At 34.5% G+C, this 23,063-nt stretch overlaps 4 protein-coding genes across 4 annotated transcripts; 1 reads left to right on the forward strand and 3 right to left on the reverse strand.

The window, feature by feature from the left end:
* Positions 1–2,702: 2,702 nt before the first annotated feature.
* On the reverse strand, positions 2,703–3,780 carry LOC124916561 (NDR1/HIN1-like protein 6). Its single transcript, XM_047457293.1, has one exon. It carries the CDS (start codon positions 3,778–3,780, stop codon positions 2,908–2,910), a length of 873 nt encoding a protein of 290 aa, XP_047313249.1. The 3' UTR covers positions 2,703–2,907.
* A 1,832-nt stretch (positions 3,781–5,612) lies between these two features.
* On the reverse strand, positions 5,613–7,261 carry LOC124914544 (probable aspartyl protease At4g16563). The gene has a single exon (XM_047455120.1). It carries the CDS (start codon positions 7,229–7,231, stop codon positions 5,840–5,842), a length of 1,392 nt encoding a protein of 463 aa, XP_047311076.1. The 5' UTR covers positions 7,232–7,261; the 3' UTR covers positions 5,613–5,839.
* A 1,286-nt stretch (positions 7,262–8,547) lies between these two features.
* LOC124915655 (2-Cys peroxiredoxin BAS1, chloroplastic-like) lies at positions 8,548–10,174 on the reverse strand. Its single transcript, XM_047456413.1, has 7 exons — positions 9,826–10,174; positions 9,650–9,724; positions 9,488–9,569; positions 9,312–9,391; positions 9,081–9,206; positions 8,856–8,969; positions 8,548–8,774 (listed from the first exon to the last, which is right to left on the reverse strand). The coding sequence occupies exons 1-7, from the start codon at positions 10,045–10,047 to the stop codon at positions 8,658–8,660; spliced, it is 816 nt and encodes a 271-aa protein (XP_047312369.1). The 5' UTR covers positions 10,048–10,174; the 3' UTR covers positions 8,548–8,657.
* A 3,815-nt stretch (positions 10,175–13,989) lies between these two features.
* Positions 13,990–15,097, forward strand: LOC124914823 (transcription termination factor MTEF1, chloroplastic-like). Its single transcript, XM_047455435.1, has one exon. The coding sequence runs from the start codon at positions 14,091–14,093 to the stop codon at positions 15,075–15,077; it is 987 nt and encodes a 328-aa protein (XP_047311391.1). The 5' UTR covers positions 13,990–14,090; the 3' UTR covers positions 15,078–15,097.
* Positions 15,098–23,063: the final 7,966 nt, after the last annotated feature.

Here is a 23,063-nt window from a genome sequence, read left to right on the forward strand (position 1 = left end):
GCCATTCCTATTGAATTAATTTCATATTGTTGTCAGGTATTGGTTGGTGGTAAAGGACTATTTAATTTATACTTTAAATATGGGCAATATCCTCAAATTATTAGAAGAAAAAAATGTAAAATAACCCTAATACAATATTTGAGCTCGTTTGACATAGGTTTTTTTTAGATCTTTTCTAGATATTATCCAATTTTTGTTTATAAATTGTCTCTATACATCAATATCAATTTTAAAATGTTGCTCATGATTTTAAGATTAAATAAATTCTACCATTGAACTTTTTAATTTTTTTGAGATAGGTCATTGCATCAATTATGTTTAGATATGCTTTTAAAAGGAAATATTAATGAAGAAGGAGAGGTGCACCTAATAAAAAGTGGTTCATGAACTTTCTTGTAAATAGAAAATATTACCCTCTAACATAATAATGATGCTTAATTTTAAAAGTGTCCAGATTGTCGGGTCGAGAGTTGTGGTTAATTTGAAAATATATGTGAGAGTAATTGATACTTGGGTCAGATTGTGGGTTGACCCGCCCATAAATTTAAAACGGTTAAAAATAAAATAAAATAAATGTTATATGTATGTTTTGAACTTGCAACCTAACAAAAAAAAAATATGTACAACTCTTTAACCAACTAAGTTAATAAGACTTTATATTTTGGATATATATGTGAGAGTAAATGGATACTTGGGTCGAATTGTGGGTTAACCCGTCCATAAATTTAAAACGGTTAAAAATAAAATAAAAAAATGTTATATGTATGTTTTGAACTTTCAACCTAACAAAAACATGTACAACTCTTTAACCAACTAAACTAATAAAACTTTATATTTATGATATATATGTGAGAGTAAATGGATACTTGGGTCGGATTGTGGGTTGACCCGTCCATAAACTTAAAACGGATAAAAATAAAATTAAAATATTATCCGTAATTTTTTTTCCGCGATTTTTTATATCATTACTCGATTACTTGTGCTACATGCTAGTTTTATTAAATACAATTTTAAAAAGAAAATATCATTTTTGTATCTTATAAAAAATCAATTGTTTTTTTAAATTCATATATTTCATATATAAGACAATAATCAAAATAACAAACATATTTATGATTATGTAGGTATTTGATTGTAGTAGAAAACAATATTCAAAGGAAATTCTCCATTGTAGTCGTATTGGCTTTATTTGGTTAATTCATTTTTACATTTAATAGTGTTTCATTTTATATATATATATATATATATATATATATATATATATATATATATATATATATATATATATATATATATATATATATATATATATATATATATATATATATATATATATATATATATATATATATGGGATATGGGAAGAATACCAATTTTACACACCAAGTTGTAAGAAGGTGTCAAATTTACTTATTAAGTATTAAAATTCTATTTATACCTATTAACTTGTAAAAAAATGTCAAATTTATTTGAAATAACGGAAATATTAAACACCGTCAAAATTTTTGCCACATGTAATATCCACATATATTTTATTTATTTTTATATTTTCATTACTTTGATTATTTTTTTTCATTTATCATTCAACCTCTATCCCTAATTTAATTCAAATGGAGATATAAACATAATCTCTTTATATTATAAATTAAAAATAATTTATATTAAATTGAGTCTTTATAACTATTAAAAAAACTGTAAAATTAATAATTAAACTACAACAATTTCAATTAAAACGACATTACATGATTCAAAATGAATTATGTGTGACAAAAATTTACTGTGAATTTAATATAATCTATTAATTTTGAATCATGTAATTTCCTTTTAGTTGAACCTTTTGTAGTTCAATTCTTAATTTTATATATTTTTTGGTTTGGTTAGATATAAAGACTCAACTTAATATAATTTATTTTTGATTTATAATATAAAGAGATTGTGTTTATCTCTCTTTCCATTTGAATTAAAAGTGGATAAAATAATATACGATAATATGATAATATGATGTGTAGAGAGATAAAGGTCAATAAACCTCAATTTCATTAATTAGTTTCATTTTAGGAAAAATAATCAATCAATCCCTATGGAGATGGAGATGGAAATTGAAAGAAAAAAGTTCAAAGAAAATGAATAATTGTGAGATAAAGAGAGAGAAAAAATGAATAAAGAAAGATTTAATGTTTTATTTAAATTGAAAAATAATTAAAGTAATGTCAATTTAAAAAAAAAAAATGGATATTACATGTGGCAAAAAAATTGACGGTGTTTAACATTTCCGTTATTTTAAATAAAATTGACACTTTTTAACAAGTTAGTATATATAAATAGAATTTTGATACTTAATAAGTAAATTTGACACCTTCTTATAAGTTGGAGTGTAAAATTGATATTCTTCCCATATATATATATATATATGGGAGATGAACTCTCATTTTATACTTCTTGCTTCCTTCTTGGAATATTTGGCCATGAGTGAATGTATATCATTGAATGTAAGGGTGGTTATAATTATTTGTTAATTTTTCTTTATTAATCAATTTAAATTTATTGTTATTATTATTATATACTAATTGTTTTCACCAAATAATCCAATATCTTTAAACAAAATTATTAAAAATCTCAATGAGTTTCCCAATCGATGTTTTTTCCCGCCACTCAATTGAAAACCTCTGTACAAACTACAAATATTCTTCCATTGTCATTTGACCTCGTATTTCTTACACAATTAATGAATAAATATATTCATAAACACACAAAGACTAGATTATTCATATTTTCTGATTAAAGTTTATTCTTAAACTAAAGTTGCATCTCAAATTCCCCTAATTTAGTCCAAAAATAAATGGGAATAAAAGTCATATCATGCCACTGCCGCCGCCGCCCGCCGCCATGCTTTCCTTAAAATCATCATCATCGATGGGTTCTACATTTCTTATAGACCATGACACCACTAGGAGCATTCGTAAGATCAATAGTACAATGTCCAAACAGCTCATAAGAATAATGTAAAACATTCCCAAGATTCGATCGAACCCTAAACTGCCCTTTAACCTCAAATCTAAGTCTGTTATTCACCATCTCCCATTTCATCCGTTCCCTATCGATCAACGACAACATCACCTGGCTAGTCTCAAGATGAACCGTCCTGAAATTAGACTGCGCCTTCATCGATAAAACAGGGTTCACGTAACTGCTCGCTATAAGTGTATCCTTGTAATATAAAGACACCACCCCATAATGAAAATCCACCGTTGCTTTCTTACTAGGATTCGTGAAATTCGCTAGGATGGTCACGTCGGCATTTAAGAGATAACCCACGTCGAGATAAGCCGCGTTTAGTGAAGCGGCTGAGATGTCGAATTTCGGACTGCGTGGTCGGAATACAAAGTAGACAATGAGTACAATAATTACGCCTATGATTACTATGATCCATAAGAGTGCGCAGAATGCGCCGATGAACCATATTATTGGATTTGTCTTGCTCGGACGTTTCACGACCAGTCCGGATGTGGGAGTACGTACTGGATCATGTTGGGGTTGGGGTTGGGTGTGCTGGGGTAAGGGTGCAAAAGTGACCTGAGTTTGCGTCCTTGGTGTGGGGACAGGGGCGGAGACGGGAACGGGGACGGGGGCGAGGGGAGGAGGCTGGGGTCTTTGGATTTGGTGGTGCGGTCGGGGTTGTTGAGAAATGGGGGAGATTGGTTGGATTTGGGGGTGAGGAGTGTCGATTGGTCGAGTTTGGCGCTGCCGGGGAAGAAAATGTGGGTTGGTTTCAGGGTGCATCTTTAGATTAGAAGGTCTGAGATGGATGGAGAAAGAATTGGAGAGGAAGTAGAAGAAGGAAGGAATGAAGGATAATTGAGAAAGAATGATGATGATTGAGAGAAAGGGAAAAGAATCAAACAATGGTTAAGCAAAGGAAGCAAGTAATCCTATACTTTCCTCTACCATAAACATATAAGAAATTGCTTTTCAATTATATGTTACTCTTTTATTTTTAATATTAAATTATTTTATTTTATTTTCCTCAAATTGTGTATTCAAAATAATTTATTTTATTTGAAACCTGTGATAAATATAAAATAAATTCCTTTTCTTTGATGTCATTTTTAGTTAGAATTGAAAAGATAATCTTCATTTTATTTTTATTTTTAATTGTGGTCTAAATTTGTATTAGCTTATTTGGATTGGGGTTATTATTATAACTTATAGGAATAAAAAATAATGATGATGGATGATTTTGAAGAAGGGATGATTATTTTTTTTTAAAATATTTAAAATGTATTATATATATAAAAATAGAATAAAAAAATATTAATTTAAAATAAAAATTATTTTAGTATTTTGATTAATAAATTAAGTGATATGATTAATAAAAATGGGAGTGAAATAATTTTTGAATTATTTGAATTATTTAAATAATTCAATAATAAGAAATAATTTTATTTTTTTTTTAACTTTTCTGGTGTATTTTTTATTTCTTTCTAACTTTCTTTGAAGAAATAATAAAACAATCATGCAATTGTAGTGGGATGAAGATTTGTCCTATTAACATCTTTTAATTGATTATACTTATTTGTTTAAAATGTTCTACATACGATATAATTCAACTTTAAGATTTATATATATTATATTTAATTTTATATTTTCTTATTAATTGTTCAAGTTTCGAGTGTATCAACCCGCAAACCAACTATGCAATACATTTATTAACGACTTTGTTCGGATTTAAGTTTTCCAAATAATTCAACAAAATCAAATATTACTTTATCCCTCTCATATATTAAATTCATTAACCAAAAATACTAAAATACCCTTTATTTTAAATTATTATTATTTATTTTATTTATATATATCAATACTCTTTAAAAAAATTTTATTAAAAAAATATCATCTTCTCTTCAAAATCATTACAAATAATTATCTTTTTTTTCTCTCCAAATTATTTAAATAACCTGACAGCCTAACACAAAAACAAATTTATATACATATTATATGAAAACTCAATAATTTTATATTAAATATTATTATATATAATAAATAAATAAATATTCGTTTTTTTTAACTATTTTTATCCCGATTGACATTAACTAATTTGGAATGGAGAAGGAAGTCAATTTGTCCTTCAAACACTAATAAAATTAAATTCAAACAAGATAGCTAAATAGTAAGAGTGACTTAACAAAAATATCACGGGTTTAATTTAATCTGAAAACGTTTTAAGTTAAAACGGGATCATGACTACAAAGTGTCATGTTAGTTCTCCTTAAATAATAAGAAATATTATAAAAATATATAATATCAATAATATATTTATTTAACATTTAGATTTTATAAAAAAATAATATTTATTTATAATAATAATAATAATAAAAGAAATTCATAACTAAAACATGAAAATATTATATTTGACCAAACATAAGGTAGTGGTTAATGCTTACATGTTTGGTATATTAGCTAGACCTAGGAGACTATGTCTAGTTGACACAATTTGAACTATTATTGTCATTTCATTGTTTTGGGCATGCTCAAATGGTGAGACAATTGGGAAGGAAGGTCTCTTCTTTGGTATCAATCAATTTTTCAATTGAGTAACTATTTATTTATTTATTAAATTAAGGAAAGTGTCCCAATTAAAATTAATTACCAAATGTTACCAATAACCATGCAAATCATACATTACACTGATTGCCAAATTTCCAAAATGCTATAATAAAATACAACAACAATAAAATATTAATACAAAATATAATCAATATTATAAAATCTCCAATCTATAGCCGACACCTGTCGAGCCAGTGTTATTATTTTCCTTTGTTATTAATTACTTGTCAGTTTTTCATTAGCAAATCTGTTTCCGAAATCCCAACCGTTGATTTTCAAGATCATATTCCACATAAAAATTCTGTTGCTGATAATTCCCCAATATAATCGACGGCCCTCCGTTTCCCGCCGGCGAGATCTCATCGGTAACGATGGTCATACAAACGGCACCGTTTTCACTCACCACAGAAAAATAGTCAGCCAACGGTAACTCCATTTTCGTCCCACCTTTAAAATGAAACACAAGTTCAGGGAACAAAACCGATTCTTCATCGGCGATTTCAAAACATGGACTTAATCCAGACCATTTTTCTACGTCGGAAGCTCTCCGGTAATCCCCCATTTGTTTCTCGAATTCCGCCGCCACCGCTAAGAACACTTCATGCTCCATGAACGTAAAGGTTGACCCGGAATCGATAATTGTTCCGCCGTCGCCGTTCTTCCCAATCGTCACTAATCGGTGAGGAATCTTCACTTTCCGACCGCCGACAGTAATCTTACGAAGACCCATGTAATAGTAATTTAGAAAGGCTGGATTTAACGCCTTTGAATTGTTTATCAAAGGGGTGTAACTAACATTCCGGGTCTTACTAGAATCCGAACCGGATACAATAACCATTTCACTTCCCTTTGCAGTATTGTCGAATTTATGAGAAACGAGACAGTAAGAAAACCTAGTGAGACCCATTTGAACCGGAAGAGATTCGGGTCGACGCCCGAATCCAGCAATACCAGAAGGTTGATGGGTTGAAAACATTGAGCACCCGGCAACAAACCCATCAACAGCCGCCTTTTTCCCGGGTAAATGAAGCGTGTCCGACATAAGTAACCCGGATGTCGAACCGGATCCGTAAGCGATCATATATGGCGGGCAAATCTGCGTGCAATTGGTTATGCACTTCTTGCAAATGGATACAACATCCGATCCGTAAATAAGGCCACATTTCGGGTTACTGCACCCGATAATTTTAGCCGATGAGGATAATTTGGGTACGAAAACGGGTATTTTTGTCGGGTTTAGGTTATTGAAATTGCATTTGGAGCATGTGTAGTGTTTAGTGCAGGGGAGCCAGACGAGACTACTGCCGGTGTCCATAATGAGATCGACACTCTGCGGCGGCGTACCGAACGAGAGAGAAACGGAGTATCCGCCGTAGCTTTGCGGTAAGATTGGGAGTTGGGAATCGAACGTTGTCGGAGAAAATGTCAAGTTATTTCCGGGTCGCTTGAGATGTCGGGCTCGGGTAATTGAGAGAGACGAATGGAATTTAAGTTTCTGAAAGAGGTCATGGCGATCGACGGCGGTGATCGGTGAGAGATGGAGGGTATAGGCGGCGGCGGCGGCGGCGGTGGCGGCGGTGGCGTTTAGTAAATGAAGAGAGAGGATTGAGAGGAGGAAGAAGAATGCCATTGAGAGAGGTTTGTTTGTTTGTTTTTTTACTTTCGGTGGGTGCATTTTTAAAAGGGGCAAAAAGACAAGAAAGACCAACGTTACAAAAGTTAGCATGATGGGCTGTTTGTTCCATTTAAGTCTCTTCCTATATAATTAAGCAAAAATAAATAAAAAAATCTCTTTCATTTATAAAGTTCTTATTTGCTTTGTATCTAGAAATCTTAATAGTGTATTCAAATGCAAATTATAAATTTTGTAAGATTAATGAAGAATTTGAAATTCTTGAACCCATTGATAACTAGTGAATTTACCGATTATCATTAAAAATAGATAATGTTTTTAGAACGCACGGTTGACCGTTTTCGCTACTCCTTCGAAATGCGACTAATTTTCACGGGTTAAACACATAACCCACATACACTTAACTAATTAATCAGAGACGAGCAGATGATACCGTCTGACGGGCTTAAACCCAAAACCTCTATGAAACTAGGGACATCGACATAATTTTATTTTTTATTTTTTTACAACGTTGGGTTTCACTTCTACTTTGGAGTGCGACTAATTTCCGCGGGTTAAACATATAACTCGCAAATACACTTAATAATTTAAATGCAACTCAGACTTCAAGATGGTCGGAGGATATCCACGTGTTTTTGTCGCTAATCTAGAGGAGATGATATCACATAAATAAAAATGAAACTTTTATGATAAAATAAAGAAATGTTAGTTAGGTTGAGTAGGAAGTGGGAGAGTATATATTCCTATAGCTTTTCTCCATTCCTTTTTCTTTCTGTTTTTATGCATGAAATGAAATGTGTCACATACCTCACTCTTAAGCAAAAGATATTACACTACCAAAAGGAATCAATAGAGATTGTTCAAGAAATGAAATGTGTCACATTACCCAACTCTTAAGTCTTAAGCAAAAAATATCACTTACCAAAAAGAACCAATATAGACTCTTTTTTTTTTCTTTCAAAGATAAATTTGGTATATTACCCTTTTTGAAGAAAATAAACCTCTTAACTTTTGTTTAAACTATCATTTTACCCTAGGTTTTAAGGTTTAACCATGTCTTTAAAAGTTATATGACTTCCATCATTGAGTTGATTTCTTTTTAGGTTTTGTGGGATCTATTAATCATCAGTTTAACTATACCCAAAGTAAGATAATGATCATTTATGGTAATCAATGTGTTAAAAACACATTTCAACGCCTAATTATCAAATATTTAGAATTCACCAACATTGACAGTAAATTTATAATGCTAAAGTTGGTTGTCAACTCAAAGAAGACATGAAGGAACAAATCATAATGGCAACAACATGTTGAAGAATATATTCCTTTATTATTGTTTCAAGAATTAATCATCATTAATCATCCCAAATCCAATCCTCAAAAGTTGTAATAAGAACAGATAAATCTCTACTAATCATTAGTTTTAAATTGCAGCAAAATATTCCTTGCTTAGCTTAGGGTCTGGCTTCATTGACTTCTCCCCTGGCTTCCATCCTGCTGGGCAAACTTCATCTGGGTTCTCCTGCACATATTTCAAAGCCTACACCAAAATACAATTGGTTGGATTAATATGGATTTTGCTCCAATTTGAAGAAAAACAAGAAAGTGTTTTTGAACTAACCTGTAGGGTTCTCAATGTCTCATCCACACTCCTTCCAATACCCAGATTGTTAATAGTTGAATGTTGGATAACTCCCTCCTTGTCAATGATGAACAACCCTCTCAATGCTATCCCCTATTAGCAATTTTCAGCATATGAAAGCAGATTTTAATCTTCTTTGAGACTATTGTAATAGCATCTGATAACACTTTTGATTAAAACAGCGCGATAAAAAACATATTTCACCTGGTCTGGGATCAAAACTCCATAAGATTTAGAAATGGACTTGGTCAAATCAGCAATCAGTGGGTAATTAAGATCACCAAGCCCCCCGGATTTTCTCTCCGTTTGCACCCATGCAAGGTGAGAAAACTGCACAAGTAGAGACATTTATGGGATTACTTCCATCAAACAGTTATAAACAGAGAAGCATACAATCTGAAGAAAGATGTAAAAGATATGCATAAAGTAACTTACAACACTGTCTACAGAAACACCCAACACTTGTGTGTTCAATTTATCAAATTCATCAAAACGGTCACTGAAAGCAGTAATCTCTGACCAAAACGAAAACATTAATAAATCAAAGCTTCTCACTTTCTAATCAGCAATATCTACAATTCATTTCAAATGAAAAAACCCAATCAACTCACCTGTGGGGCAAACAAATGTGAAGTCCAGAGGGTAGAAAAAGAGAATCACATATTTCTTTCCAATGTACTCCGAAAGTTTAACCTGGGTAGTTTCAAATATGAACATGAATTGAAACTACGGACAGCATACAAGAATTTGTATGAGAAACAAAGCATACATACAGTGATGAACTCCTGGTCGAAAACAGCCTCGGCCTCAAAGTCTGGTGCTTGATTTCCAACCAGAGGAAGTTCAGACTGTGGAAGGAAACAAGATTAAGATTCATAAACATTCAGAGAATGCTTTCTATGAGAGTAAGATAAACTGCATTTTGAATTTAGAAGTTAGAACTACTTACAGCCCTGACGACAAGGTTGCGTCTTGATTGAGAGCTGGTGCGAGAAGAGATGGAATGAGGGGGGCGAGATACGAATGGTGTACGAAGGCCATTGAAGGAGGTGGGAAGGCAGATTCTCTGTGAGAGGGAGTTGGAGGCCAAGGATGTTAGAGAACTGCTAGCCCTAGCCCTAGAAGAGTTTGAGGAAGTGAGAAGGGCTGAAGAAGAAGTTGCGCAAGCCATGACGAGGCTAAGGAAGGATCTGCAAGTTATGGGTATGGTAAATTCACTCTCGCGATTTCTATGTTATCTGGAGGACTGAGGATGACAAGGTGGAGAAGAGCCTCTGGATAAAGTAGGACAGCGAGAAGATTGGGATTCAGGGAGGAAATTACTCGGACCGGGGATAGAGGTAGGTTGGCATTGATTCGGACCGGGAGACTAGAAAGTAGAAAAAAAAAATAAAAAAAAATAAAACTGGCTCATGTTTCGAAAAATTTGATGAAATGCCCTCGTAAAAGGCCTAGTTCCAAAAAAGATCCACGTTTGATAAAGTTGGCAAAAATGGTCTTTTTGCCATTTGAAATGACTGCAATGCCCCGATAACCCATTTATTGTTGATGTGCGAGAATTGTATATGCGAGAATAATGTAATGTTCGCACATCATCATGCGAGCATTACATGATTCTCGTATATGTGATTCTCGCACATCAACATGGGAGCATTACACGATTCTCGCATTTCGTGTAATGCTCGCACATCTGAGCATATATTGTGATTCGGATATTTGTAAAATATATGAAAACGGCTAGGGTTTCATATCGATCTACAATAGGCTACGAAAGAAGACAATTGAAGAATCTCTGCGACTGCGATTCTACAAGGAATAGAAAGAGAGAAATAAAACATGTGGTTCAAACAAGATGCAGAAATCGGTAGTGGTGGCGATCACAGTTCATTGTTTTCAGATTGATTTCTAAATCTATTAGTATCTATTAGAATCATTGTCACGACAGTTTAAAAGGAGTAGTATTTCTAACCATGAAAAATCATGTCTTTATTTCTCGCACATCAGAAAAACACTATGCAAACCAAAAGAAGAAATACCGAGTCAACTCGAACGATTTAATCTCGGTCGACGCTTAACAATTCATAGTCAACTTTCTTGGACAATTCAATAACACATTAGCAGCCCATTTACTAAAAGTCTAAAATAAGTAATTAAATTTATTATTATCTTAATGTAAAATGCTGTAGCATAGTGGTTTAAGATAAAAATTAAGAATTTTATTTTGATTATGAGTTCAAATCTCACAAAACATAATATTTTTTATAAATTTTTAAACTATACCTAGGGCAACAAAAACAAATCTTTTTTTTTTACGTTGGGATGGGGCAGCCCAAAATTCGGAGTCGGCTCTAGCTATACACATGACGAGCTCAAGTCATGTTCTTCATTTGGTAGCTTTGAACTGAAGGAAGATCAAGTTCATGCCTCAACTACAAAAAGATCATCATGTCCTCAATATTTGATGGATTTGGATGATTCCAGATAATTTAGAAAGCTAAGGAAGAAGATCAGAAAATTTATAAATGTCATAAAGTAAAGTTGTAGAAAAATGAAACAGATGTGCCTAAAATCAAAGAGCAAAATGTGATTAAGGAACATGAAACAAAAAATAAAGAATATTTTGTACAAAAAGAAAGCATTACGAAAGCGCCATCAAGGGTCATTATAATATATGTTAACTATATTATGATAATTTATATTAATATATAATCACAGGAGAGAACTACGTGGAAGGCGCCTTCACATATTGATCTTTTCTATGAGACACACAGTAAAAAAGGAACAGATGATGACTCTACTCGTGTGGTGGATCCCCATGTACAGGAGAAAATTGTAAGTGTACTTAATATTTCACTTACTTATTAATGTTATAATTATCTAATCAACTTTTATTTCATTTTGTAGGATGCGATGCGCCAAACACTAGAGAGAAATCCCGATATGTTCGATTATGAGTTGACCGAGAACGTTTTTGGACGACAAGGGCACGAGAGGGTCATTGGAATGAGATCCGAGATGAGACCCACCCAGTTTAGAGGAGATTTGCATGGTGGAAGTAAATCGCATCGGAGGGAGCAAGAGTACGAGCAGTTGTGTACTAAATTACAAAAGGAGACTTCGAAAAGAGAAGAGTTGGAGGGTCTAGTACTTGAGTCAAAAAGACAAATGGAAATACAGCAGGAAAAACAAAGACAAATGGAAATACAACAGAAAAAACAAATACAAATGGAATACATCAGAAAAAACAAATACAAATGGAAATACAGTTGGCGGCGTTTATGGCGAGATTTCCTCCAACTCCACCTCCGGATAAGTCTGGTATATGATAGACTTGCTTTTATCTTTCAATATTTTGACCAGTATTTTGGATGAATTGGGATTTAGGTTTATTTTTCAATATTTTGACCGGTATTTTGGATGAATTTTAATTTAGGTTGGATGATTGTATTTTGGATGAATTGGGATTTAATTTGGATGAATGTATTTTGGATGTATTGGGATTTAGATTGGATAATTGTATTTTAGATTAATGGAATTTTGGTATATGAAATTTGTGTATGATTGTTGTCTGAAATTTTTTGGTTGAAATAGGTATTATTTAGTTTAAATAGGGATTATTCAATTTTCAATCGTTTTATATATATATAAAAAATTAAATATAGCCGAGAGCAATAGTTACTGCTTTCGTTAATTATTTATAAATATATATCCGAGAGCCTTTGAAAGCTCTCGTTAATAAAGAAAATAGTCTTTGAGAGCCCTCGCAAAGATCCTTTTATTTTTCACCGACAGTTTCATCACCGAGAATCCGTGAGGGCATTTATCACTTTCGGTGAGGTCTTTCACTGAAGGCACATAGGCTTTCTCCGAGAGTTTATGCCCTCCTTAATAAGCGCTTTTTTACTAGTGTTCCGATAGCATTTGTCGTCATCGGTGAAAACCATCACCGACGACAATTAGGTTTTCATCAAGAGTTTTTGCCCTCATTAAAAACCATTATTTTACTAGTGAAATACGCGTAGAGAGTCGTTAACCGATTGATGCCTCGTTTCGACAATCGCGAGGATCGACGACTCTAATACTACTCAACACGTTTTTAGAAAGATATTTGAAGAGAAGACTACCTCGTTGGGGAGACAACGATCAAGAAAGATTCGATAAGATAAACTATTTAAAACTTTAGAAAGTGATTTTCTTAGAATAAAAACTTATGTCCAAGAAGAGCTATTTTATTATAATCAGACTATAAATAAATGAGAAAAGTGTCATTCTCACATAACCAAACTAAAGACAAAGAAACATAGGTTAATAATCTCGTTTAGGACAGTTTTTATTTGGTAGTTGATTTGAGATGGATGATGATGTTATTTGTGTTTTCGCTCTCATTTCATTCCGACCACTACTAAACATTATACATATTTTATCAGAGTTGTAAGTTTATTATTTTATATAAAATGATTTTTTAAATATTATATATAAAACTATTTTTATATGATTTTATCGTAAACAAATTTTGTATTAAAAACAATTCCAAGTAGAACCGAACTATTATGATAAATGCATCTCATCCTGATCCAACTTATTGTCATTATTGTTAGAGAGGATTCAAAAGTTTTATTCTAACTAAATAGACAACAAATTCATTTGCATACATAGATTTAGTTGGACCATTACATAAGCAATTTTTTTTACAATTTTGAGATGTTTACTTTGAATCAACAATGACATAATAGTTTGAATGGTTGTAAAAGAGTAAACACTATTAGAACATCTATCAGTTTTGTGAAGTCATTTGCAACTTAATTACAATCTTTTTAAATGACTTTTCTACTTCAAGAATATGATAACCAATTTCTCTCTTAAAGAAGTTTTGTCATGAACATATTTATCCTTTCTTTATTCATCTTTTTCCAAGTGAGTATGCCAATATTTCTAACTTCTTTTTAATACCAATTGTAAAACAATTGTTAAGGTTCATGAGAAGCCCAATTGAGAATTGCCCAAAAAAATTGGACCTTTGGTCCACATTGTCTTCTTCGTCTTCATTCCAATCATTTCAATTTTCTCTAAAATCTGGATTTGGTTGAGATAGCTCTGGTTCAGATTGCTTCACACAATCCTCCAGATCATCATCTTCTTCATTCACACCTTATCCATTCCCAGTTCCTCTTTCTCTTTCCCTTTCCAACCTCTTTCTCTAGCCAAACATGCGATATGCCAGACACACTCCATCTCTCCCCCTCAACCACCACCACCACCGGCCAACTTCCGGCCAACTTTTCCTCTAAACAATTAAATTTCACTCCAAACCCACTTCAAAGAAACCTTCAATTCCCCACCCTTTCCTCCTCCTCCGCCGCCGCCGCCGCCGTCAACATCTCCATTTCCAAACCCTGTCTCCCATCTTCAATCAATGCCCACTCAGACTTCCAAGAAAAAATGCTATTTCTCGACTCAATCGGAATCGATTTCCTCTCCCTAACATCTTCCCACCCACACATCGCCGCCGCCGCTTCAGTGTCCGACTTAAAACAAATCATCAATTACCTCACCTCCATCGGTCTCTCAACTTCAGATCTCAACCGAATCGCTTCAATGTGTCCTGAAATACTATCTCTAAAACTCACCCATCTTCAACAAGTAATCACCTTTCTCCAACAAGAAGCCGGAGTCGAAAAAACCAAACTCCGCCACGCCATCCACCGTCGGCCGCGACTCCTGATCAGCTCCGTCGAAAACCGCCTGCAACCCACACTCAATTTCCTTAAAACCATCGGAGTAAGCGAAATAAACCGGCACACGTCTCTCCTTTCATGCTCCGTGGAGGAGAAATTCATACCCAGAATCGAATATCTTCAGAAAATTGGGTTTTCTTACAAGGAAACGACTTTGATGATTCGGAGGTTTCCTTCGTTACTCCGGTACAGTATTGAGGAGAATTTGGAACCGAAATTGAACTATCTTGTGGTGGAAATGGGAAGGGAATTGAAGGAATTGGTTGTTTTTCCGGAGTATTTATCGTTTAGTTTAGAGAATAGGATAAAGGCTAGACACCGGCGATGCGTTGAGAAGGGTGTGGTTCTTTCTCTGCAGTTAATGCTAAAGAGCAATGAAGAAACGTTTGTGAGGTTATTGGAAGAGATTCCTTGTTGTAATTCATCACTTCTTCCGGTCAGAAATTCCCATTTGTTGATTGCATGAATACATAATTCATTTCTTAATCCCATCAAAACTTGTTCTTAGTAGTCATGATAGAATTGTTTTTTTTATCTTTCATGGTTTACTGATTCCTATTTCGAACTTAATTTACTTTGCATTTTAGAATTTGACCATTTAAGTTTGATTGGGATAGCAGCAAAACGAGGTGGAGACTTCAGGTCCCAAGCCTCTATGAGGTCATGGCTTTGAGGTAATGCGTTCGAGTTTGGTTGAGTAGATTTGTGGGTTTATGCTTAACCCGCTCGGGGATTAGTCGCATTACGAAAGAAAAAAAAATAATTGATTGAGATTTGGGTGAACTTAGATGACCTGGTAAACGAACCTTTTTGTGGGGGCATGAGAGTCAAACCCATTTGGTCCAACAAAGCTTAAACCAGCCGTTTGGTTGTCTCCAATTGAACTTAAATTCTCTTGTTGACTTTTGACTTTAGAGTTTAGGACAATATAAATGCTACACCCCTTATTAAGGGTTGTTTTTCTTGATAATATATACAAGAATTGTATTGGGGTTAAAGTTCAACAAAGAAAAATCAATTATTAATTATTGCTTATTAAGTCGGTATGTATCCAAATTTTAAAAATAATAATGTGTAGTTGTTTGTTGTTTTACAAATCAGAGCTTAATTTCTTTACATTAATTAACAAATTTGATCTCTAGGACAATAGGAAACAAAATCTATAATTGTATTCAAAAATAATATTTTAAGAGTTTGAGTTAGAATTAGAAATTGAATTGGAATTGGACTTAAAAACTGCAAAATAATTTTTAGATGCATTTTTTTTTGTTATATTTTAATTTATACTTTCTATTTTTAATATATAATTTTTGTTGAAATTTATATTTATTATATTTTTATTTTAAATATATTTTTATTTATTAGTTAATGATAATATTTAATTATAATTGAATAATACCATAAAAGTAATTTATTTTTTAAAATAGTTTTTGCTGATATTTGAGAATTTTTATACTAATTACTAATAGCTCAAAAATCATATTAATGTGTCCACAATTTGGATACTAAAAACTCTCTAAATTCAACATATTTCTTTAAAATATACTATTTTTTTTATATTTTAAAATTATCAGTAATTTTAAAAATATATATTAATTATCAAAATATAAACCTAAATAATTTAGTTAAGGCTGTTGAAAAAATAGATCACACTAAAAAAAACATTTTATTTATTTTAAAGTTGATCAAATTATTTAATTTATTAATTAAAATCAAAATATATTATCATTATGTATTAATAACTTTTAATTTTTTTATTAAAAAATATATTTTTTAAATTACTATTGACCAATTTTTTTTAAAAATAAATCTAATTATTTAAAATTTTAAATACCTCAAATCAATTCAGACCTAATAATCAAATTGTGTTCGAGATGGTGGGAGTTAGATTTAGCTCCATTTAGAGCTAGTCAAATTTGATATAAGTGTTTTCAAACCAGGTTGACTTAGTTATCATATAGACGGATTTAAGGGTATCAGTGAATTTATTTAAAAATAAATACATTATTATTAGACATTTGATTTTATAAATTCTGTTTCATTGAAATGAAAATTTTAAAGAGAATTACGTGACATTATCTTATCCGTTGAAAAAATAACATATTTTCTCTTTCTTCTCTCCTTAATCCTTTATTTTTTTCTTTTTTTTAAGTACAGTTAAGTTTTTTCAAGTCATTTCATCTCTCAAATTCACTTCTAATGTAACTCCATTTTATATATATATATAAATTAAAATTAACATTGAAAATTATTTTATTTCTCTAAAATTCATCTTAATTTATAATTTTGTTTCACATAGTTTAACTTATTAATTAAAAACAAAATTTCTTGAAAAAACAAAATTTAGTTTTTGTAATTATAGCTTTCTAAATTAATATAATAATAATAATAATATATGTTCAACACGATTAATTGTGTTTCAAATAATAAATTATTTTATTTTAAAAAATAAAATAATTAAATGTTATAAATATAACTTTTAAGTAAAAAGAATAAAATTATAAAATTATATTTTTATATATAAATATATATATATATAAATAAAAATTGAAATTAACATTGAAAATTATTTTATTTCTCTAAAAATTCATCTTAATTTATAATTTTGTTTGACATAGTTTAACTTATTAATTAAAAACAAAATTTCTTGAAAAAACAAAATTTCGCTTTTGTAATTATAGCGTTCTAAATTAATATAATAATAATAATAATATATATTCAACACGATTAATTGTGTTTCAAATAATAAATTATTTTATTTAGAAAAATAAAATAATTAAATGTTATAAATATAATTTTGAAGTAAAAAAATAAAATTATAAAATTATATTAGTTTGAATTTTATTAAAATTCTAATTTTAATTTTAGTTCTTAATCTAAATTGATTTAACAAACTAATAAATTAATTTAAATCCACAATTTCAATTTAAATTTCAATTCTAATGAATTCTGGTAACCAAATACACCTCGAATGTATATTTAGAAATTACGAATTATACGGAGATGTTTATCACATTTGATATGCTTAAAATCATATGAAATCTAATGAAATTGTATTAAAATCTCTAAAATTTTAAGTACAATTTGATCCTCAAAATAAATTAAAGATAAAAATAGACTATGTTTATAAGACATTTTATTTGCAGAAAAATTTAAAATGTTCACCTTTGACTCATTTAAGTTTTTTATTTTACTTTTATATAAGAATGTGAATATATATATATATGTCATTATTTTAGCAAATTACTACCCACTATTATCATCATTATTCTTATTTTATTTTAAAATATTTTAAATAAGAATCGAATTTATAATATTTTATTTATTAAGTATTAAATCTTGACACACTATTATGAATTAGAGGTTTAAAAAATTTAATAATAAAAAGAGAATATGAAATACAAAATAAATTATGTATGATTAAACTTGCTATCTAAATTATAGATGATCTGCACATTGAAGTTTGATCGACACAATTATTGTGTTGAGTTTAAATCTAAAAATATATTATGAACATTCAAATGTATATGTGTTCAAGATCATATTAAATTCAATACAATGAAATTTATAATGTGTGACGTGACAGTAGACTTTTGACAATGATTAATTTGGAAGTTCTAAGCTATTTGAACTCTTTTAAATGGTTTATATATATAATTGGACACGTTTTGGTTTAATTATTTTGGATTTATTTGATATGCAATTCAAGTTTGTAACTATTTTGTATTAAAAGCTTTTATTTATTTTAATTTTTCCCAATTTTGCATCAATATTTTCGACCTACAAATCCCACTCATTTATGTGAGCATAGATGACAACACATTCTTAATGAGAATTAACCCACCCCTTTTGAGATTATTTTACTTTTCCATTTTAGTGATAATTAGGTCCTAAATGACATTAGATCGTAATTTAGCACTCAATGGCATACCAATGTATGTTGAAGAGAGATCATCAGTCCTGAATCCCAACACATTTGCCGGGAAATTTGATAATATGACCCTAAAAAGTGAACTATTTTGTTTTTTAACCTCTTTAATTTTGGTTTTGTTTTTTAACCTTTTTTTATAATTTTTTCCAATTATACCCCTGCATAACCTTTTCATTTTTTTTCTTTTTCTTTTTCTTTCTTTCTTTCTTTTCTTTTCTTTTCTTTTCTTCTTTTCCCCCGCTTTCCTCTTTCTCCCTTTCCTTCCCTGACCCCCCGACCGTTGCACTCCCTCCCCTCCCTTCTCCCCCGATTTCTTCTTCATCTTCCCTTCCGTTCTTCTTCTCCGTCACCTCCCTCCCCAGCCTTCTTCCGTTTCCGTTTCTCCGCCGACGCCAAGCTCCGCCGACGCCAAGCTTCGCCAAGAAGCCCAACCATTCGTCGATCGCCAAGCCGAACTTCTAGCCAACGGACGATTTGAGGTTAGTTTAGGTTTATAGTTTAGGTTTATTGCTTCGTTCGGTTTGTAATAGTTAGGTTTATAGTTTAGGTATTCGTATATGCTTTCTTGTAATAGTTAGGTTTATAGTTTAGGTATTCGGACGATTTGCTTTGCATGTTTTGCTTATTATGAATATGAATGTTTGTGAATGTTTTGCTTAGCTGGTATAGGGTTTTAGGGTGGTGAACATCAGGGTTTTAGGGTTTAAGTTTAGGTTTAGGGCTTGGCGTGGGGGTTGGGCGTGGGGCGTGGGGGTTGGGCGTGGGGCGTAGGGATTAGGCGTGGGGCTTGGGCGTTAGGCGTGGAAGTTGGGCGTGGGGAGTGGGTTTGGGCGTGGGTCTTGGGCGTGGGGCGTAGGGCTTAGGCGTGGGGCGTGGGGAGTGGGCGTGGGGTCTTGGGCGTTGGGCGTGGGGAGTGGGCGTTGGGGCTTGGGCGTTGGGCGTGGGGGCTTGGGCGTGGGGCGTTGGGCGTGGGCGTTGGGCGTGGGCGTGGGGGGTAGGCGTGGGGGTTAGGCGTGGGGGCTTGGGCGTTGGGCGTGGGTAGTGGGCGTGGGGCGTGGGGCGTGGGCGTTGGGCGTGGGGGTTGGGAGTTGGGCGTAGGGATTAGGCGTTGGGCGTGGGTAGTGGGCGTGGGGCGTGGGCGTTGGGCGTTGGGCGTGGGGGTTGGGAGTTGGGCGTAGGGATTAGGCGTTGGGCGTGGGTAGTGGGCGTGGGGCGTGGGCGTTGGGCGTGGGGGTTGGGAGTTGGGCGTAGGGATTAGGCGTTGGGCGTGGGTAGTGGGCGTGGGGCGTGGGGGTTAGGCGTGGGGCGTGGGGCTTCAATTATTAATATGATTTTATTGTTTTTGATCAACCAAACATTGTGTTTATGATTTTAATGACTGTTTTTGCAGATGGCACCAAAGGAAACCATTGTCAATGATTTTAATGGCCGTGTTTCATGGAAATCCACCGGTCCTAGCTTGGCAAAGATAAAGGAGAGGTTTACTCACCATGATCTTTTGGATAGGGCTTTGCAGACCCAATTCAAGTCTATATTCCAAGCCCCGACATTATTATTTTCAGGAACCATACTCCATCAGATGCTTATCAGAAAAGTCAGTTCAAATTCGAAGGAGATAAGGTTCATGGTCAAAGGTAAGGAGGTCTGCTGGGGCATGAAGGATTATGCATTGGTGACAGGCCTCAACTTTGGCAGATTTCCGTTGGTGGAGGAGGTTGAAGAATGTCCACCCCTTGTCCTCAAATATTTTAAGGGTAAAAAGGATGTTAAACTGAAAGAGCTTGAAGACCTTTTCGTCGGATGCTCTGATAAGGAGGATTCATGGAAGATGGGGCTCATATTTCTCATTTACCAGTATCTGTTCGCATCTGATAACAGGAGGAAGATAAGTTTAAGAATCTTTCACATGGTGGAAGACATGGAGATGTTCCTCCAATTTCCATGGGGAAAGGTGTCCTTCAGAGCTACCCTGCAGGGTATTGACAAAGATATCAAATACCTCCGTGGATTATATCTCTCGAAGAAGAAAAACTGGAACAAGAAAGGCGTATGTGATGTCGCTTATACTATACATGGGTTCGCACTAGCATTCCAAGTGTGGACCTATGAGCTTATCGATACATTCGTCCCCAATTTTGCTGAAAAGACACCGGAAGATGATCTTACAAGCCCAAGGATAGTGCTCTATAAATCTTTTAGGAGTTATACCGGACCTGAGGTATCTACAGCCATCCAGGAGTGCACTGTTCGAAGAAGAATTCATGAGTCTGCGGAGGAGAAGCGGATGTACTCTGGGGACGACTTTGAAGATATGACAAACAACATTTATGATGAATTCTTTGGATGTGATACGAGGAAGAGAAAGATTGAGGTTTTTGAAGAAGAAGAAAAACATGAAAGGACTCCCAAACCGCCGACCAAGAAGAGTAGACATATTAGTCCCAAGGTCCCTGAAGTTAGTGGTGAAACTAGCCAAGAAAGCTCCTCTCATTCAATCCCTTCTGCGACGACTCCTATTCCAACTGTGTCTACATCTTGTGCACCAAATCGAGTGTCTCAAGACTTAACTGCCAAACTTGATGTGCTGACAAATGTTGTGAATGAGATTAAAAAGGATGTGAATGAGATTAAAAGTGAAATCAAGCTCATGAAGGACAATCAAAAACTTATAATCACATTATTGGGGCAAAGAAATGAACAAAAGAATGGTGGAGGAGAAGAAAAAGAAGAGGCAGGTACAGCTGCAATTGATACTCAGAAGAGGACGACAAAGAGAAAGAATGATGATGTTGAGAATAGAACGAAGAGGAAGAATGATGATGTTGATAATGAGAATAGGACGAAGAGGAAGAATGATGAGTTGATGAACTCTAAGAGGAAGAAGACTGAGGATGATGATGAGATTACAAGAAAGAGGAATGAGAGGAAGGAGAGGCGAGAGAGGCTGTTAATCTTATCAAAGAAGAAGATTGCTGATGAGTTGGACAAGAAGAGGAATGCTGAGAAGTTGGCCAAGAAGAGGAAGGCTGAGAAGAGGAAATCGAAAAAGGTACACACCCTAAACCCACACGCCTAAGTCTCATGCCCCACGCCCACTACCCACTCCCCACGCCCACTACCCACGCCCCACGCCCACTACCCACGCCCCACGCCTAATCCCTACGCCCTACGCCCAACCCCCACTCCCAACGCCCAACCCCCACGCCTAACCCCAACGCCCTACCCTCACGCCCCACGCCCAACTCCCAACCCCCACGCCCACGCCCCAACCCCCACGCCCACGCCCCACGCCCAAGCCCCACGCCCCACGCCCAACCCCCACGCCCCACGCCCACTCCCCACGCCCCACGCCAAAGACCCACGCCCAACGCCCAACCCCACGCCCAACCCCACGCCCACGCCCTACGCCCAAGCCCCACGCCCAACCCCACGCCCACGCCCTACGCCCAAGCCCCACGCCCAACCCCACGCCCACGCCCAACCCCACGCCCAACGCCCAACCCCACGCCCAACTCCAACGCCCACGCCCAACACCCAAGCCCCCACGCCCAAGTCCCAACCCCCACGCCCACACCCACGCCCACACCCAAGACCTCAAAATGTATATTAATCTCATTTCATTTTTGATTTTGCAGAACGATGAGGAGGAGGACGAGTACGAGGACGAGGAGACTGAGGAGGAGGAGACTTTGGAGAAGGACGAGGAGACTGAGGAGGAGGACGAGGAGACTGAGGAGGAGGACGAGGAGACTGAGGAGGAGGACGAGGAGACTAAGGAGAATGACGAGAAGACTGAGGAGGATGACAATGTATGGTATAGAACGTGCGAATCCCCACGTTCCACAATGTATATATATTAATCTTATTTTTCATTGTGCAGAATGATGATTCGCCCCCCACGCCAAAAACCTCTCGCAAATTGGTTTTTGATGGCTCAGAGGAGAAGAATGATGACGTGCATGAGAATAAGGAGAACAAGGAGAATAAGGAGGTGGAGGAGAACAAGGAGGAGGGGGAGAATAAGGAGGTAGAGGAGAATAAGGAGGAGGAGGTGGAGGTAGAGGGGAATAAGGAGGTGGAGGAGAACAAGGAGGAGGGGGAGAATAAGGAGGTAGAGAAGAATAAGGAGGTGGAGGAGAACAAAGACAAGGAAAAGGAGGCGGAGGTGGAGAAGGAGAAGGAGGTTGAGAAGGAAGCTGAGAAGAATGACAAGGTATTGCACCACGCCCTACATTCCAATTCCACTATGTATATTAATCTAATTTTTTGATTGTACAGGAAGAAGATTTGCCCCATGTTCCAAAGGAGAAGAAAGAGGAGGTGATTGTGGAGACTGAGGAGGAGAAGAAGAAGAAGGAGAAGAATAAGCAGAAGGAGAAGGAGAATGAGGTGAAACAATTGACTCCCTCACAATTTGTTGGTAAAAGTTTTCGGAGAAAGAAGAAGTCGAAACAATTGGGGGAATACACCGACCCTGGTGGGAAAGGGTTTAAACTAAATGATCCGGTTAAGGTTAATCCT

This window comes from Impatiens glandulifera, chromosome 9 (assembly GCF_907164915.1).
Source record: "Impatiens glandulifera chromosome 9, dImpGla2.1, whole genome shotgun sequence".
Taxonomy (NCBI): Eukaryota; Viridiplantae; Streptophyta; class Magnoliopsida; order Ericales; family Balsaminaceae; genus Impatiens; species Impatiens glandulifera.

What these genes read in the sequence shown, in the direction of transcription:
- LOC124916561 (XM_047457293.1), bottom strand. Translation starts at nt 3,780, where the DNA reads ATGCACCCTGAAACCAACCCACATTTTCTTCCCCGGCAGCGCCAAACT.
- LOC124914544 (XM_047455120.1), bottom strand. Translation starts at nt 7,231, where the DNA reads ATGGCATTCTTCTTCCTCCTCTCAATCCTCTCTCTTCATTTACTAAAC.
- LOC124914823 (XM_047455435.1), top strand. Translation starts at nt 14,091, where the DNA reads ATGCCAGACACACTCCATCTCTCCCCCTCAACCACCACCACCACCGGC.
- LOC124915655 (XM_047456413.1), bottom strand. Translation starts at nt 10,047, where the DNA reads ATGGCTTGCGCAACTTCTTCTTCAGCCCTTCTCACTTCCTCAAACTCT. An exon ending in TCGACCAGGAGTTCATCACT is followed by an intron (nt 9,570 to 9,649) that starts GTATGTATGCTT and finishes GAAACTACCCAG; the next exon opens with GTTAAACTTTCGGAGTACAT. An exon ending in CACATTTGTTTGCCCCACAG is followed by an intron (nt 9,392 to 9,487) that starts GTGAGTTGATTG and finishes CGTTTTGGTCAG; the next exon opens with AGATTACTGCTTTCAGTGAC.